This window comes from Caenorhabditis remanei, chromosome I (genome assembly GCF_010183535.1).
Source record: "Caenorhabditis remanei strain PX506 chromosome I, whole genome shotgun sequence".
NCBI classification, from domain to species: domain Eukaryota; kingdom Metazoa; phylum Nematoda; class Chromadorea; order Rhabditida; family Rhabditidae; genus Caenorhabditis; species Caenorhabditis remanei.
The window spans coordinates 4,124,113-4,136,135 of NC_071328.1; the positions used below are offsets into that span (position 1 = coordinate 4,124,113).

General features: G+C 39.3%; 6 protein-coding genes across 6 annotated transcripts; 2 read left to right on the plus strand and 4 right to left on the minus strand.

Annotated features, from left to right (window-relative positions):
- Nucleotides 1-935: 935 nt before the first annotated feature.
- Nucleotides 936-3,375, minus strand: GCK72_000634 (uncharacterized protein; the record flags this gene model as incomplete). Its single annotated transcript, XM_003109251.2, has 5 exons — nucleotides 936-1,116; nucleotides 1,168-1,743; nucleotides 1,978-2,493; nucleotides 2,547-3,134; nucleotides 3,182-3,375. The coding sequence occupies 5 exons, from the start codon at nucleotides 3,373-3,375 to the stop codon at nucleotides 936-938; spliced, it is 2,055 nt and encodes a 684-aa protein (XP_003109299.2).
- Nucleotides 3,376-4,246: 871 nt separating this feature from the next.
- Nucleotides 4,247-4,828, minus strand: GCK72_000635 (uncharacterized protein; the record flags this gene model as incomplete). Its single annotated transcript, XM_053722595.1, has 1 exon — nucleotides 4,247-4,828. The coding sequence occupies one exon, from the start codon at nucleotides 4,826-4,828 to the stop codon at nucleotides 4,247-4,249; it is 582 nt and encodes a 193-aa protein (XP_053591240.1).
- A 2,340-nt stretch (nucleotides 4,829-7,168) lies between these two features.
- Nucleotides 7,169-7,753, plus strand: GCK72_000636 (uncharacterized protein; the record flags this gene model as incomplete). The annotated part of the gene is made up of 3 exons (XM_053722596.1): nucleotides 7,169-7,236; nucleotides 7,285-7,371; nucleotides 7,417-7,753. The coding sequence occupies 3 exons, from the start codon at nucleotides 7,169-7,171 to the stop codon at nucleotides 7,751-7,753; spliced, it is 492 nt and encodes a 163-aa protein (XP_053591241.1).
- An 89-nt stretch (nucleotides 7,754-7,842) lies between these two features.
- Nucleotides 7,843-10,611, minus strand: GCK72_000637 (uncharacterized protein; the record flags this gene model as incomplete). The annotated part of the gene is made up of 7 exons (XM_053722597.1): nucleotides 7,843-7,887; nucleotides 7,943-8,066; nucleotides 8,112-9,010; nucleotides 9,089-9,195; nucleotides 9,242-10,109; nucleotides 10,157-10,379; nucleotides 10,436-10,611. 7 exons carry the CDS (start codon nucleotides 10,609-10,611, stop codon nucleotides 7,843-7,845), a joined length of 2,442 nt encoding a protein of 813 aa, XP_053591242.1.
- On the plus strand, nucleotides 8,497-11,740 carry GCK72_000638 (uncharacterized protein; the record flags this gene model as incomplete). Its single annotated transcript, XM_053722598.1, has 4 exons — nucleotides 8,497-8,636; nucleotides 8,804-8,992; nucleotides 10,954-11,336; nucleotides 11,382-11,740. The coding sequence occupies 4 exons, from the start codon at nucleotides 8,497-8,499 to the stop codon at nucleotides 11,738-11,740; spliced, it is 1,071 nt and encodes a 356-aa protein (XP_053591243.1).
- On the minus strand, nucleotides 10,743-11,730 carry GCK72_000639 (uncharacterized protein; the record flags this gene model as incomplete). The annotated part of the gene is made up of 3 exons (XM_053722599.1): nucleotides 10,743-10,898; nucleotides 10,946-11,559; nucleotides 11,616-11,730. The coding sequence occupies 3 exons, from the start codon at nucleotides 11,728-11,730 to the stop codon at nucleotides 10,743-10,745; spliced, it is 885 nt and encodes a 294-aa protein (XP_053591244.1).
- Nucleotides 11,741-12,023: the final 283 nt, after the last annotated feature.

A 12,023-nucleotide genomic window follows, 5' to 3' on the forward strand; every position in this document is an offset into this window, starting at 1 on the left:
CGTACAAGTGTCTGAGCGAGGAGAGACGTCAAGAGGAATACGAAGAACAAGTTTGAGTCGATGGTACAGGCTCAGAAATTGAGAAAAAGTTTTGAAGTTTTGTGTATGAACAGACCAATCCTTGTACTTTAATTTTGCGGTTGGTCGTTTTTTGATGCGGGTATTCCCTGGGCTGTTGTACTATACTGAACATGACTGAGTCTCTATGAGCTACAGTAAGACAGAGAGGGGTCCTAGAAAAAAGTGACCAACTAAGAAAATGATATGCTAGGTTTGAACATTTTACTTACAAAATTTCATGTTTACCGGTTCATTTTTGAGCTCAGGCCAAGTTGTTGAAATGAGAAACGACTACTTCTCTATGCATTTTTGTTGATTTTGAAGTTAGAAAATTTTTGGGCGCTGTCAGTTTTGGTGCTGACAAAATATTTTTTTGGAAACCATAAATAGGGAAATAAAACTTAGAAAAAAACTGTAAAACAAATATTCGCAGAAATTTTTAGTGTTTTGTACTGACTTATTCTTGGATTTATGGCGCGAACGAAGTTCGTGCAAGCACAATCCGCTAATCTAATAAGATTGTAATTAGATTAGTGTGGCGTCTCATTAGATTAATATTGAGTTACCTGAGCAATGCAGCCGCGCTATATTGACAAAAAAGGTGTAGACCCTCGGAAAGGCGCAGTGGTGCGCCAGTGGCGTTTACGCGCGCTAAAAGCGGAATTCCGAAGCGTCATACACACGAACAAACGCCACTGGCGCGCCACTGCGCCTCTCTGAGCCGAAGAATAAATAAAGCTTGACAGAATAAGATTTATTGAACAGCAGTGTTTGAAACAGAGTTATTAAGGTGTTCATAACAATATAAATTTCAGAATGTTGTCATGCAATTAAACATGCAATTAAAGACAAAGAACAGGAATTGACAGATGTTTTCAATAGAATCTCTTGACGGGGTGTTTCTCCAAAAACTCATTTTCAGTCATATTCCACGCGGCAAAGGTGATATTGCTCTCCGTAATCATTACGGATGCCACGTGTTGATCACTCTCTCGAACAATATAATTTGGACTGCTGAACTTGTGAATTCCCCATGTACGCTTCATATAGTGATCTCTGAAAAATATTGAGGTTACATATGAGACATCAACTCAACTATGGACTTACCTTTTAGCAACTTGGCAAACTGGCAGTTTATCAGATGAGTCCAATCGATTGATTGGAATACTATTCATTATACGATTTGGGTTGAGAGGGTGTCTAAAAGGACAGACAGTAATACTGAAATACTCTAAATTCTGATATCCTTCATTCGATCTCCACTTGTTAAGAAATTGGATGATAGCTGCATCGCTTAAGATTCCATTATCAATAAACAACTGTCTACCTTCGAAATTGGATAAAATGTCATCTGCTGAGCAAGTCATTGTTCCAATATCTAACACTTTGGTCCTAGCAAATTCCAAATTTCTTCCAAGCAAAGGGCTTCCTAACTCAGTTAGTCCGATAAAATCCTGATTAGGAGAGATCATAAGGAACTCAGCTACTCCTATGTCACTCGATAAATCTGTACAAGCGATATTCTTCAGTTTTGAAAATGGTCGTATCAGGTTGTTAACATTTAACTGATATTTGATCGATGAACCAAAGAAGTCAAGGAAGTAATTGTGGATAGATGTAAGCAGTGTTCCTTGATGTTCCCAATCGGATAGTATCATAAGTGGGTGATTTCTGGTTGGCATACTGAAAGAAATGAAATGAGCTCATTAGGGAAGTTGTATACTAGGAATGAACGTCGAACAGCTCACTGTAGAACATTTTTTCGTTAGGCATATCTGGTTCTCTTCTAAATGAAAACAAATGGAAATGGGATTCTTTGTCACCAAAATACCGGCTGTGATAATAGAAACGGGGTTACGTCGATTGATAACATTCCTTTCATTTCATATAAACTGATTTATTCTCTTTTATGCTCACCTTACTTGTAAATCCATCCTGACAAGATTCAATGGGATAAGGGGACGACCTTTGAAATCATTTCTCCCATTGATACTCATAAATGGTTCGTCTCCACTACTAGATGATGAGATATTGATGCACGACGACAGTCTCTGCTCATAAGTGATTGTGAATATCTTGTCAAAACGACTTCTCATCAATGATTTCATATATCGATGCAATTTCTGAGAACAAGAAGCCATCATCAACAGATCCACCAATTCCATACTCGACAAGATCTCTCTCTGAATCAGCCATGAAAATTGTGAAATTTTGATGAAATTCCCGATAGGCTTTGCCTTTTGGATTGGAGTTTTCTGGAAAGTCTTTTGAATTCTTTCTCTCATAACCTCTTCTTCTGTCATTTTCCATGAAGAAAATTGGATTCCTTGAGTTGTGATTTTCAGTGATGCCACGTGTTGATCAGCCTGTCGAACTATAAAATTTGGACTGCCGAACGTTTCGATTTTCCAGTTGCATTTATCCCATCCTCTTCTGAAAACAGGAGTAATTTTGTTTTCTATCTAGACTAACTATTCTCATTCTACCTTCTGTCATAGCTATAAACTGGCATCTTCTTATTTGCATCAAACTGTTTGATGTCAATATGTCTCATTATGTTTTCTGGATTTAGATCAATATCACTCCCGACATCAATACTCAAGTACTCCAAATTTTGATGTGTTAGACTTGATTTCCAACTGTTCAAAAACTGAATGACATCTTCATCTGTGATTATTGCACCATTTATGAACAGTTGCCTTCCCTTGAAATGATTTAAAATCTCTCCAGCTCTACTGTCGGGGATCCATATATCAAGAACACTGGTCTGAGCCAATTTCAGATTCCTTTCATATTCAAAACCAACGATTGAAGAGACTCGGATATATTCCTGTGAGGGTGAGGCAGTTAAGTACCCATTCAATACTTGTGCAGCTGTTGCTTCATTCCAGAAATAAAGGTTACTATTCTTGATGTTCTCTAGTCTTGGAATATAGTTCAAGGAACCATTTTCTAAATGATACTCAATAGAGCATCCGAAAAACCCTCTGAAGTAATTGTGGATGGTCTGTAACATTTGCTCTCCGTCCTGCTGATTGCATAGTATGAAGAATGGGTGATTTCTAGTTGCCATGCTGGAAAATTTCTGGTTTATAAATGACTTGCTTAACTAAAAACTTACCAACAATCAACGTCGATTCCAAACACATTCATTCGAATGACAGGCCGGTTTCTACCTTCTCCTCTTGGCACTAACTTCATAAGCTTCTTGTTATTACTGTTAGAAGATGAAATACTAACATTATCTGGACACGAAGAGAAGTATGATATTGAAATGATCTTATCAAGTCTTGATTTCATAGATGAGTCTATCATTTCTTTAATCTTTTTCGAGCAAAATGACAGAAAAAGAATATCGATTAGTTCCATACTTGATAATATTTCAGTTTGGACACGCAAGGGAAAACTAGAAAGTTTCATAGTTTTCATTCTGAAATAATGAAGAATATAATAGAGAAAGAGAGGAAGAAAAAAGAGAGATTCAAAAAAATCAATGAGCTGAACGAGGAGGTGTAGTGAGTCTTGTGTTTGCTCATCTCTGTCTCGTCGTCACCTTTCCGTTCCCATGACTATCTATCCTGTCAATGCAGTAGACAGACGATGGACCATATTAAAAGACAAATTGGAAGCAGCGTGAATTGAGAGATTCTAGATAAGATTACGGTTCTTCGATATCTTACTGGTGTCTGAAAGATGTGATAGTCGAAAAAGTGTTCTAATTAGAAAATGGAAGATTCTACAGTTCAAAAGTTCGTTTTGATCATCTTCATCGTCAACATCCACTTCATCAGAATCTCCACCTCTTCTCTCGTTTCTGAAGAATGTTGTCCGCTTGTCAAGAACTCCACCCGCTAGCGAGATGAAGTTATCTTCGAGTTCTCCACCGTTCCTATCGTCTGTCACATCTCTCAGACACCGGTAAGAAATCGAAGAACCATAATCTAATCTAGAATATCTCAATTCACTCTGCTTCCTATTGCTCTCATAATAAGGTCCACCGTCTATCTACTGCGATGACAGGATAGATTATTTTCGGAATGGAAGGGTGACGACGTGGCAGTGATGAGGACACACAAGACTCTACTCGTTCAGCTCATCTCTTTTTCTCTATTATATTCTTCATTATTTCAAAATGAAAACTATAAAACTTTCTAGTTTTCCCTCCCGTGTCCAAACTGAAATATTCTCAAGGATGGAACTTATCGATATTGGAAATGAGTGGAGTGTAGGCGGCCAATGGGAAGTGGATTCTTGGGTATGGGACCAAGTTGGTTTGGAACTCGATGAGATCAACATTGAGGGCTCCATCGAAACGAAGAGAGGCAGTGATCGAAGACACAACTTGGGAGATGATACGGTTCAAGTTGGTGTAGCTTGGACGATCAACGCTGAGGTTTCTACGGCAGATGTCGTAGATGGCTTCGTTGTCAACCATGAAGGCACAGTCGGAGTGCTCAAGGGTGGTATGGGTGGTAAGAACAGAGTTGTATGGCTCAACAACAGCGGTCGAAACTTGTGGAGCTGGGTAGATGGAGAACTCCAACTTGGATTTCTTTCCGTAGTCGACAGAAAGACGCTCCATGAGAAGAGAGGTGTATCCGGATCCAGTACCTCCTCCGAATGAATGGAAAACGAAGAATCCTTGGAGTCCGCTGCAGTTATCAGCAAGACGGCGGATTCTGTCGAGAACGGTGTCGATCAATTCCTTTCCGACGGTGTAGTGACCACGAGCATAATTGTTGGCGGCGTCTTCCTTTCCGGTGATCATCTGCTCTGGGTGGAAAAGCTGCTTGTAGGTTCCCGTGCGAATCTCGTCTGCAAATCGTCATTCTTGAATCGAGCACGTCCACATGTGATAGATATTTGGCAATATATTCTTCACACAGAAGTGTAAGTAATTCTATAATTCAAGCCTTTCATTTCAAAATTATCTTTCAGCTCCCTCACCTCGGTGTGCAGCATGAATGGATTGTTCTGTCGTCGAATCATTGAGGGGAAAGTTCACGGACAAACCTATCGTGATCTCGTCGTTCATCCGATGCGCGGTCTCATCATTTGGATTGATTCCTACCAGAAGTCTCATCGTATCATGATGGCTTATCATTCAAATATTCAATAAATTTATTTTGATTCTTTCAGGGGAAGTCCTCACATCATCCACACATTCAACCGTTTCCCATATGGTCTTGCTGTCAATCACTCTCTCTATCAGACTGGTCCATCAACCAATCCATGTCTAGAGCTCGAATGTCCATGGTTGTGCATTTTGGTGCCAAAGAATGATCAAATCACTGCTGCCAAATGCGTCTGTCCAGATGGTTATACTCATTCAATCTTCGATAACCATGCACCGATCATTGATGGTGACCGAGAGACCACCTCCTCGGTCCCATCCTTTTATTCATATATCTTTCCTTTTATATTTACTCTTTTATATTAATCCTCACTTATGTGCACCTTAATAAATACCTTTATTCTAATTGTGTTCTGTTATGTAATGTATATGAAAAGACCGCCACCTAGACCCCACCAGAGGTCTAGGTCACGGTACACACAGACTGGAAGACATATACCCAACCGAGGTACATGTAACAATATTGAGACAAGACATTCATATCTCGGTTCTTTTAATGATCTGCACTTGTTTTTTGATTCATTGAATTGTCAGGGATAAGGCATAAATAAATAATTACAGCTTTGTTTTTTTGTTGCAGAAATTGAGTTACTGTAGGCGTCACTGATATCGAATTAAAAAACCTGCAACTTTCGAACTAATTTTTGGTATGTCAAGAAAAGTGGTACAAAAAAGTTGTCAACTACAAAAATAGAGATCTAGGTTTTTTTTACAATGCTAAATAAAATTCAATATTAAAAATATCTATCTGATTCCATCAGAAGCGTTAAAAGATACGGTAAAGAATGTCAAACTTGCAGTTTAAAAGGTCATTTTTGTCAGTGTACCACAGCCTCACTGAATATTTCTCAATATTAATTTTATATTAAATGTGTAGATCAAAAGTAGAGCTTCACTTTTGTAGTTGTCAACTTTTCTGGACGAGCACATCCTGAGAAGTTATCAATTGGAAAAGTAATTTATTGCAATAGTTGCCCCTTTTCCGGAGCTGTGCAATTTGATGGACTAAAACTTTTCAGAGAAATCTCGTACAGAAAAGTTATCAATTACAAAAATGAAGCTCTATTTTTGATCTACATATTCCATAAAAATTTAGCCCTTACCAAATTCTTACCCAAATTCCGGAGAAGAAAAAAGAAATTTCCGAGTCAATACCAACTCATCTAACTGAGCTAAACAAGAATTCACAATTCCCCAGTTCAGTTTCCTTTTTGCATCCCCGAATTTTTCAAATCCGAAAATCCTTTTTCTTCCCCAAATTTCTAAAATCCGAAAAAGAAGGAAAAAGAGATTTTCCACTGTATTCTGTTTTGAATGACCAAGCTGAATCAGAATCCACAATTTTCGATTCAGATTCTCTTCTTCTTCCTCGGATTTTCAAAATCCGAAAAACATTTTTTCTGTTCCGAGTTTTGAAAATCTGGGGAACATAAAGAGATTTTTTCGTCAATTCTCATCTACAATGCCTAAAAACTTGGCACTGTGAGACAATTAGTTAGCCTGTGGCACACATCCAAATGTGGACTATTTTCAACTGAAACTGCAAGTACGACATTAAAAACAAAATTGTTTTTGCGTGACCCTCACTAAACGCTTTTGTTAACAAATCAAAAATCCGAATAACAGTTTTCTAAAATGTGCGGGAGATCGAAACGAATTTCAAGAAATTCAGATAATCAAGAAATTTCTAGACCAAGTACTTCTGAATCTACTTCTTCTTCAACCATTTCTTCTCCGGTGTAAGCGAATTGTGTTAATAAATAATAATCAAATATAAAACTGAACTTCAAAAAGAAAGAACACCAACTAAATAACTCAACTTTTCGGTCACACAGAGTACATTGTAGCCCGTCGGGTTGTCATCTTTGTCCTCCTCCTTCTGCTCGAAATTGTCATCATTCTGATTTGTATTTTGCCACTTTTTCATTTATATAAGAACTACACTTTCCCCTCAAATCATCATCAATATTCAGAATGTCTTCTGTCTACGAATTCACTGTCAAAAACGCCAATGGAGACGACGTAACGTTATCTGAATACAAGTGAGTTTTCGGAAAAATTGAAGTATTTTCTCCATGTTGTCTTTTCAGAGGAAAAGTGCTCATCATTGTCAACGTGGCATCGCAATGTGGCCTGACGAATAAGAATTATACACAACTGAAAGAGCTTCTTGATGTGTGAGTATTCTCGATTCCTCAAATCCATCTCATTAGTTGTTTCAGCTACAAAAAGGACGGACTTGAAGTGTTGGCATTCCCGTGTAACCAGTTTGCTGGTCAGGAGCCATCTTGTGAAGTGGACATCCAGGCATTTGTCGCCGATAAATTCAAATTCGAACCCACACTTTTCCAAAAGATTGATGTGAATGGAGACAAGGCGTCGCCACTTTTCAAATTCTTGAAAAATGAGAAAGGAGGATTCATGTTCGATGCGATCAAATGGAATTTCACCAAGTTTTTGGTTGGAAGAGACGGAAAAATCATCAAGAGATTAGGCCCGACGACTGATCCAAAGGATATGAAGAAGGATATTGAGGAGGCACTTGGCGTGCGGCTGTAATTCTTTTTTTTGTATCAACATGATTAATCACATGAAAATTGGAAAATAAACAAAATAAAACAAGACAAATTAACAATAAAACGAAACAATTATTCATCGGAGATGAGTCGGTGTCGACGATGATGATCTTTATTCTGAAAAAAACTTGAAATTGGTTAGAAATTAGTGTTTTTCAGAGTGAAAACGTACACCTATATTCTTCTCTTTCATTCTTGAGACTGAAGTGGATTCGAGAGAAGCCAATGCAATTTCAGCCGCTTTCAGTTCGGCTTTGTGGACGTTCGATTCAGCAGCAGAAGCGAGTCGTTTTCCTCTGAAAATTAATAATTTTCTTGGAACAAAAAATCCCAGATAAAACCTAAAATACACTCCAACTTTGAATATTCGATTATTGGTGGGTCCTTCTATAGAAAGAATTCTATAATCCGGCATAGCTGGATTCGGATTCTGCGCATCACGTATCGCAAGACACCACTGTTGAAGATGTGATTTCGCATCATTCCATTGCTCACTGTTGATGAAATGCTTCAATCTCGGGCAGAAAACAATCCGAATGGAAGATCGACAATGCTCGATTCCTCTATCCACATAGAGAGCTCCAATGAATGCTTCCACCAAATCAGCCTTGTCTTTCATCTTCAATTCAGGTGTTTTATGTGGTGGCTTCACAACGAATTCCAAGAAACCGAGATCATCACAAACGACTGATTGAGTCTGATTACTGACTAAACTTGTTCTCAACAATGACATATGTCCTTCGTGATGCAATGGGTAACGACGGAAGAGATAGTCAGAGACAACGAGTTGAAGCACCGAGTCACCCAACCATTCCAGTCGTTGGTTGTGCCCTTTCGTCAAATCATTGTGTGGAACATTGCGACGAGTGAATGCCTTTGCCAATAATCGAATATTGTTGAATTTGATATTTAGAATGTTCTCCAATTTATGAAAAGATGCAAGTGCTGGAGTTATATTCGATAGCTCTCGATCACCAAGTGGATCCTCTCTCTTCAACTCGTGCTCATTAATATGATCCCACATTTTTTTGAGATTCGGAGCACTTCCATACATTGCTTTTGAGAACAATCGATCACATGCTCCAAGTCCTCCATCCAGATATACAGCAGCCACAACAGCTTCGAATGCATTCGCCAACGCGTGTTTCCATTCAGCTTCATTAATGAGATCAGCTCCATGCGCATATTGTAACATCTCATCTATTCGACAGTTTTTGGCAAGGTCCGCCAGATTTCTGTTCTGAACCAAAGCAGTTCGATACGTAGCGAGACCTCCTTCGAAATGGTGAGGAAGCATAAATTAGAGATGATGAGAGACAATGAGTTCCACCACTGCGTCACCGAGATATTCCAGACGTTCGTTGTGAAGAATAGGCTCGCCTCCTTCTGTTTCTCCGCCCATAATGTTGAATAGGCTCACAATTCCTGAAAATTAGTTTTTTTTTCTCATCAACCATCATTATAATCTTACCTTTTTTCTTTTCCCGTTTCTCCTCACTCCCATATTTTCGTCTATATCCACAATTGCTAATGATATTTTTAATATGATCCGGAGGTGTTCCGTAATGACTTCTGAATGACGAATGAATCAGAGCCAACTCAATAACTTTCCGATCATTGAACTGATACTCGATTATTTCTTCGAAAACACTCAAGGAAAAGTTGTATCGAATGTGATGCGAAGCGATGATAACCATAGCAATATGAGCAATAATATCTGGTTTAAATCCAGTGTCAATGTACCCTGCGACTGATTTCCGTATGCTCAGATACCGCGCATTTCGGTGTTCATCTTTCAGTTGGTCCAACTCTCGTTTCACAACATCATACTCTTTATTCTTTCCCGCGAACTTTTTGTCTTTCTTCATTCTATTCAGCCTTTTCTCAAGTTGAGCAATTTTCACAAGTATTGGAGTACTATAGTTCTGAGATCGAATAGAATTATGTACAATATACACTTCTCGTCGTTCCGAATCTCTTTCAAACCAATCCGCTCTCAGTGCTGAAGGTTTTTTGAGTGTATTCAGGAGAATTGATCGCTTCATTTTGTTAGAAACCCGACTGAATGCATCATCCGGTATTTCGCAGTGATCTATTATTTCCTGTGGATTGAATAAATCCTTATCTCCGTTGATCAAGAAATACGCGAGGAGTGTTTTAGTAGACCACAAATGAGCAACACCGTTTTTCATTGCTACGAATCGAGGCATTATATGAATGATTGGACAAGAGACGATGCCAGGTGGAAGGTGTTTTGGGTGAAGGTTGAAGTCGAACATCTCGAAAATCTCATGAAAGATGTAATCGAAGAGATGATTACAGTCTTCCGGGTCGAAACACTAGAAAAAAGAATTTCACCTTTACATTTTCCTTTTTCAATGCTAACCTCAATCGGAAATCTTTCTTCAACCAACTGGAACTCATACTCCAAACTATACTTGCAAATAGGTCGTCTAGTCATACATTCGGGTAACGGAGCATGTGTAATCATCGAGAATCCCTCGAATTCATAGGTTTCTCCATTAATTGTCATTCCCGTTTTATATATTTGTCCTTCGTTTGGCCCCGGCTTTACTTGGAGAGTGTAGTAATGAAGATTCGATCCACAGCTGAATGGTAAGAGAGATTGAGAACTGAAAATGCCAAAAAATTGCAAAAAACTAACGTTCTCGTGCAATTCAACACTTTGTTTTCCCCAGCATAGAATCCATGTTTCAGTCCGCGATTCTTGATTACTGGGGGACATCGGCACTCTGGTCCATCGTTTCCTAGCCCTTTCTCGTTGAATGAAATATCCGGATCGACACCGTTCGGATGATTTCTCTTCCGTTCGACTCCCATTCTCAACAACGTCATTTGTCGCTCTTTTTCCTCTCTTTTCTTCTTTTGTGATTCTCTATAATTTTTATTTCCAAGCTTTTCAATTCAATGATTAACTGACTTTTTTCGCTCGTCACGCTTCTCACTTTTCGTCAGGTTTGCTGTCGATCCTTTGGAACGACGTCTCCTCTGTACAAGAGGCAGACAGCCATGTACTTTCCGTGGCGTGGATCACACTTGACCATTTGGTTGGCTGGCTCGAAGCAGCTGTTGGTGATGTCATTGACGGAAAGAGCCTCATGATAAGCCTGAAAAAAGAAAGTTAAATACAAGTTCACATCGCTTTTAAAATTACCTTATCAGCGGAAATGAGTGGAGTGTAGGCGGCCAATGGGAAGTGGATTCTTGGGTATGGGACCAAGTTGGTTTGGAACTCGATGAGATCAACATTGAGGGCTCCATCGAAACGAAGAGAGGCAGTGATCGAAGACACAACTTGGGAGATGATACGGTTCAAGTTGGTGTAGCTTGGACGATCAACGCTGAGGTTTCTACGGCAGATATCGTAGATGGCTTCGTTGTCAACCATGAAGGCACAGTCGGAGTGCTCAAGGGTGGTATGGGTGGTAAGAATAGAGTTGTATGGCTCAACAACAGCGGTCGAAACTTGTGGAGCTGGGTAGATGGAGAACTCCAACTTGGATTTCTTTCCGTAGTCGACAGAAAGACGCTCCATGAGAAGAGAGGTGAATCCGGATCCAGTTCCTCCTCCGAATGAATGGAAAACGAAGAATCCTTGGAGTCCGCTGCAGTTATCAGCAAGACGGCGGATTCTGTCGAGAACGGTGTCGATCAATTCCTTTCCGACGGTGTAGTGACCACGAGCATAATTGTTGGCGGCGTCTTCCTTTCCGGTGATCATCTGCTCTGGGTGGAAAAGCTGCTTGTAGGTTCCCGTGCGAATCTCGTCTGCAAATCGTCATTCTTGAATCGTGCACGTCCACATGTGAAAGATATTAACTTACCAACAACAGTTGGCTCGAGATCGACGAAGATCGAGCGTGGAACATATCTTCCGTTTCCAGTATCCGAGAAGAAAGTGGTGAAGGACTCTCCATCGGCTTTCTGGTCGGATGGCATAGTTCAGTAAAGCTCCCAGCAAGCATTTCCAATTTGAACTCCGGCTTGTCCGACGTGGATAGAGATGACCTCACGCATGTTGAAGACCAAACTGAAATTGAAACTTTTAATTCGACATATTAATGTGATCGAAGCTAGGAAAAGGGAATGAAACGTCAAACTGTATATTAAATTTAAAAAAAAAGGAGAAAAGTTGAGATAATTGCTTGCTTTCAATCGATCAAATTTTTTGAAGCTTTATGTATACCAAGAAATACGTGATATATATACTTTTTGAATTAATTTTTCAATTT